At 34.9% G+C, this 5365-nt stretch overlaps 1 protein-coding gene across 1 annotated transcript; it reads left to right on the top strand.

The window, feature by feature from the left end:
- The first annotated feature begins 489 nt into the window (after positions 1 to 489).
- LOC133832797 (uncharacterized mitochondrial protein AtMg00810-like) lies at positions 490 to 1458 on the top strand. The gene has a single exon (XM_062263091.1). The coding sequence runs from the start codon at positions 490 to 492 to the stop codon at positions 1456 to 1458; it is 969 nt and encodes a 322-aa protein (XP_062119075.1).
- The last annotated feature ends 3907 nt before the right edge of the window (positions 1459 to 5365 follow it).

The following is a 5365-nucleotide window of genomic DNA, read 5'->3' as shown; positions in this document are numbered from 1 at the left end:
AGAAATAGAGGCTCTAGAAAACAATCAGACCTGGGATGTTGTTCCTCTTCCACCAGACCAACATGTTATTGGGTGCAAGTGGGTCTACAAAATCAAATACCATGCTGATGGTTCTGTATAAAGACACAAAGCCCGGCTTGTTGCCAAAGGCTACAGTCAAAAAGAAGGAGTAAACTACTCAGATACTTTTGCACCAGTTGCTAAGCTTGTTACAGTCAAGTTGGTTTTGGCCCTGACAGCAATTCATGGATGGTTTTTGCATCAACTCGATGTTAATAATGCATTTCTTCATGGGGATCTTCATGAAGATGTGTATTGACTCTACCTCCAGGGTATAGTCCTAAGGGGGAGACACCATTACCACATAATGCAGTATGCAGACTTAAGAAATCCCTTTATGGGTTAAAGCAAGCTTCCAGATAGTGGTTTGAAAAATTTTCCACTGCCCTGTTGGAAGAAGGATTCTCTCATTCTGCCATTGATCACTCCATGTTCATAAGACATTCTTCAACATGTTTTATCATCTTACTTGTTTATGTTGATGATGTTATACTAGTGAGCAACAACATCACAGAACTGGAGGTCCCAAAAACCAGGTTACATAACAAGTTTAAGCTTAAAAATCTTGGAGATTTAAAGTACTTTCTTGGTTTAGAAGTGGCAAGGTCTAACAACAGAATTTTTGTGTCTCAAAGAGCTTATGCTCTTCAATTACTTGAGGACCTTGGTTACCTTGGATGCAAACCAGTTAGTACACCTATGGAGCCAAATCTAAAGTTGTCACAAGATGAAAATGACAAGCTTGCTGATCCTACACTGTACAGAAAGATGATTGGTAAGCTACAATACCTCACAATTACAAGGCCTGACATAGCATACTCAGTTAATAAACTGAGTCAATTTCTAGCTATGCCCAAATTCAAACACTTTCAAGCTGCCCAAAGAGTTCTTCAATATGTAAAGTCCACTCCTGGACAAGGAATTTTTCTTCCTGCTGCATCAGAGATTCAACTAAGGGTCTATACAGATGCAGATTGGGCTGCTTGTGTAGACACTAGAAGATCTACAACTGGGTTTTGTATATTTCTTGGTAGTTCAATCATATCTTGGAAGAGTAAGAAGCAACAAATGGTTTCTAGATCTTCTGCTGAAGCAGAATACAGGGCAATGGCAAATACCACTAGTGAACTGGTTTGGTTGCTCTCTTTACTAAAGGAATTAAGGGTTGAACACAAAGGGCCAGCCATAATGTACTGTGACAACAAAGCTGCTCAACATATAGCAGCCAATCATATTTTTCACGAAAGGACAAAACATATTGAAATAGACTGTCATTTGGTTAGAGAAAAGGTACAGCAAGAAGTTATAAAAACTGCCCATGTTTCTACAAAAGAACAACTTCCAGACATTCTAACAAAGGCTCTATTTCCTAATCAATTCAGGGCACTCAAAGACTAGATTGGATTGGTAAACATATACCATCCATCTTGAGGGGGAGTATCAAGAATAGACAGAGTTAGTTGCTGAGTTGTCTTGAGTTAGTTAGGGAAGTTTGTCAAGTTGTTAGTGAGTTAGTTAGAAACAGTTAGCGCCAGGTTGTATCTTGCTGTACAGAGATGCTATATAAAGCTCTCTTTATTCTGTAATTCACTCTCAATAATCAATACACAGAGATTTTCATTCTTTCTTCTCTCTTTTCTTTCTGCATTGTTTAGCTAAAAATATTTGATAATATCATTAGGCATAGAGAGCTCAGAAATATAACTATTGATCCTATTTACCACAACTTTGACATCTAACTCTATTACAGAAATAGGAGTCCAAACTGGTAAAGTCCAATGCAAAGCTTGATCCTCCATCATTGAAGAAGAAATGAGCCTGCAAGAGGAATAACAAGCCCAACAACCATATATACATATGTTGTGGTCAGTGATAACAACACCAACTCCCATCCTCTTGGATGAAGATGAAATAGTAGAATCCACATATAACTTGTCACTGCTGGTAACTAGATTACCACGTGCGCAGCAGAAAGCACGGGGTGGTGGGCCTACAAACTTTAAATAATCGGATCCATTAATATGTTAAAGGATCTTTATTTATTTTCATGTATATCTAATATTAAACAAATTAATATGAGATATCCTAAAACATATTTCTAAAATTGAATTCAAAGAGAAACAAAGAATAGAATACTTAGCGAAATGAAATAGTCCTTCATTCAGTTTCTCTAACTCTTGAATCCTTTCTGTCGCAGAGTATTATCAAGAAACTGAATCGATCTTCTATTTTCTTCACAGCCTTCCAATGTATCCTTAGAACCACCTAGACTAGTGTGGGAAATTCTCAACACATGAGATAGATATAGAGAGAAGAAGAGAAAATAACAAAGAGGCTTAGAAAATGACTTGTGTTTAGAGAGAATCTAAAACTATCAGAAAATCTGACTTGTGACTTATATTTTGACTTCTCTCTAAGCACTCTTTTTATAGACTCAATTAGGCCATTTAATTTAATTAACAAATCAATAAAATAATAGCGATTTTGAAGCCCTAGGTCGAAATTATCATGGGCTATAGGCCCGTAAAATTTCCCATTTGATTATAAGCTCATTAGACTTAAAATCAAGGCCTGTATTATTTTCTATTAATTTAATTAATTAAATAATTATTTAAATCCTTTATCAAATTAATTATTTATAATTTGAACCTTGATTTAAACTTATTTATTAATTTAGATACCAATTTATCTTAATTAATAAATCTACCATAATTTCTCTTTTCTTCTCAAAATTACACAACTCTGTGAAACTATCCAAAATTGACCTGGTCAACTTTGATAATTCTAATTGATGATTAAATCAATTAATTGAGACTATCTAGATGATTTTATCCAAGGTACAATGGGGACCATGGGCCTATGAAATCAAACTCCAATAAGTTATCATAAATCTAACAAATAAATTTACTAACTTATTAATTCCTCGTGACTCCATTATAGACTCGGAATTGTACTCTTGAATTCATAAAACGCTCTATAACAAATATAGATACGCTATTAATTATCCATTGTTACAACCATAATTGTCACTCAATCCTATATAGACGGTCTACAATGAGATAGGACTAAAATATCGTTTTACCCCTCATTGTATTTTATCCTTAAAACACTTAGTTCCTTGTAAATGATATTTTAGTAAACTAATTTAATTACTGAAATGAGATCTCTATTATTAACACCTTGAACCAAACTAAAAGGAAACCATCATTTTAATTCTTCATCAGAAGCTATAGATGTTCATATCTATGATTAACACTCCCACTCAATTATACTATCGAGTTCCCAAGATGTAAGTATGGGCTAGTCCGTAGGGTAAGCTGGTAACGAACAAGTCAAAGAACTCAAATAATACAATCAGTTAGAATACTAACCACTTAGAATTGAGATTGAATTGACCTATGGTCAACTATATGATATGACTAGAATAGATAATAACGATATGTTTACTTATCTTATCAACTGTCAATATCGGTCCTGTCCGATGTAACAAATACATCTGATCTTATCTTATCTACGATTCAAGAAGCTGTAAAGAGTTACAAACATGGTTAGTAGATCCAGAATCAATAATCCAAACAGAGTTATCATTCTCTAAAACACATGTTTCCAAGATAAATGAACTATAATCATTACCTTTGTTTTTATCTGCTAGAAACTTGGGGCAATCTTGTTTTCAATGCCCCTTCTCTTTGCAGTGAAAACATTTACCTTTACCTTTCTTGTTTTTCTTATTTTTTTCCCTTAGGCATTTGTGCACTTGGTTGTGCACTCACCTTTGCAACCTTTGCAGGCTTGGGGTTGTTGTTTTGCCCACCTTTCCTCTTGTTTCCAGCTTTTGAAGACGAAGCATGGTTAGCTTTAGCCTTAGCTGGATCAGCAGCAACAGTAGTAGTAGTTGTCTTCTTTTCTCCTCCCTTACTAGGTCCACCCATGATAGACTCAAAAGTATGAAGCTCATTCATGAGCTACGTCAGACCATAGTTGAGTTTATTCAACACATAGTTGGTGGTGAATGGAAGGAAAGCTGGAGAAAGACTGTTGAGGATTAAGCCAACTTGAGTTTCCTCATCTATTATGGCTCTGTGCAGATCAAATTCCTGAAAGTAGTTTGTCATCTTGATCAGGTGATCACGAACAGTTGAGAAGGTGCCATTCGAGCATTGGCATATTTCTTGGTGGCCTCAAAATGAGTCTGCGTTGACTTGGCACCAAACATGTCTTGGAGCTGATCCATGATTTCGTAGGCTATCTCGACATTCTCCATCTTTGTCTTGAGAGTGTCGACCATACTAGTCAACATGTAGTACCGTGCCTTGTTGTCAGCCGCCTGCCAATGCTCATACTTTTCCCTCACAGACTTGGTAGCTCCTTTAGCTGGAACTTCCGGGGATTCCTCAGTCATGACGAACTTGGAGTTGTCACCTATCAACACAATGTTGATGTTTTGCATCCATTTAAGGAAGTTTTCTCCAGTGAGTTTCTCCATCGAAAGTTGAGAAAGGATGGGAGTAGACACAGCCATAACTCAAAACAACAAATTACCAATCAAATAGAAATCAATCACATTTGCTCAATAAAACTTCTATTCGCACAAATTTCAAGAAATAGCACAACATATACCAAAAATATGTAAGATATGAGAAAAAATACCAAAAACAATCATATCTTTATTTCTTTAGGTTTTTAACTAATCTATGATATCCTTGTCCTGGTTGGCGAGAGTAAATACAACTAGTTAAATAGAGTTGTAAACTTATTTAATAATGGACACCACTATTAACAACCTACTATTCGATCAAAATAAGAAAACAAAATCTCTTATTTTATGAGCTAGACCCACGGTTTCAATCATCATAGATTTAGTCCTAGTAGTCACCTTAGGGGTTAGTCTAGTAGAATTTGACCTATAATTATCTATCTTTCGAAATCTAACATTGTCAAAATAACTAATGAACACCTTCCGTAGGGGGACGAATCAAAGCACCTTGAGGCCCCATTAAGCTACTGACTACGTTAAACTAACGGTGAAGATCGAATAAAATTCTTAAAATAAGCTCATTATTAAGTTAAAAAAATAGTATTTTTATTATTTATTTTTAGAAAATTAATGACTATGGTTTTCCAAAAGAAAATTAAACAGATTAAAATTTGTAAAACCAAAGTCCTATAATTTCCAATTAATTCTAAAGTGTCACATTGAAACAAATTCAATTAATTTAGAATTAATTTGTTGCTAATCAATATTTAGGTTTAATTAATATAATGAACCTATAAAATTAAGTCCAACTCAGGTAAATGGGCCTTA

This window comes from Humulus lupulus, chromosome 4 (assembly GCF_963169125.1).
Source record: "Humulus lupulus chromosome 4, drHumLupu1.1, whole genome shotgun sequence".
NCBI classification, from domain to species: Eukaryota; Viridiplantae; Streptophyta; class Magnoliopsida; order Rosales; family Cannabaceae; genus Humulus; species Humulus lupulus.
This window is presented reverse-complemented; position numbering and strand designations above follow the sequence as displayed.

Excerpts from the sequence above, each read along its gene's own strand:
- LOC133832797 (XM_062263091.1), top strand. The coding sequence starts at position 490 with ATGTTCATAAGACATTCTTCAACATGTTTTATCATCTTACTTGTTTAT.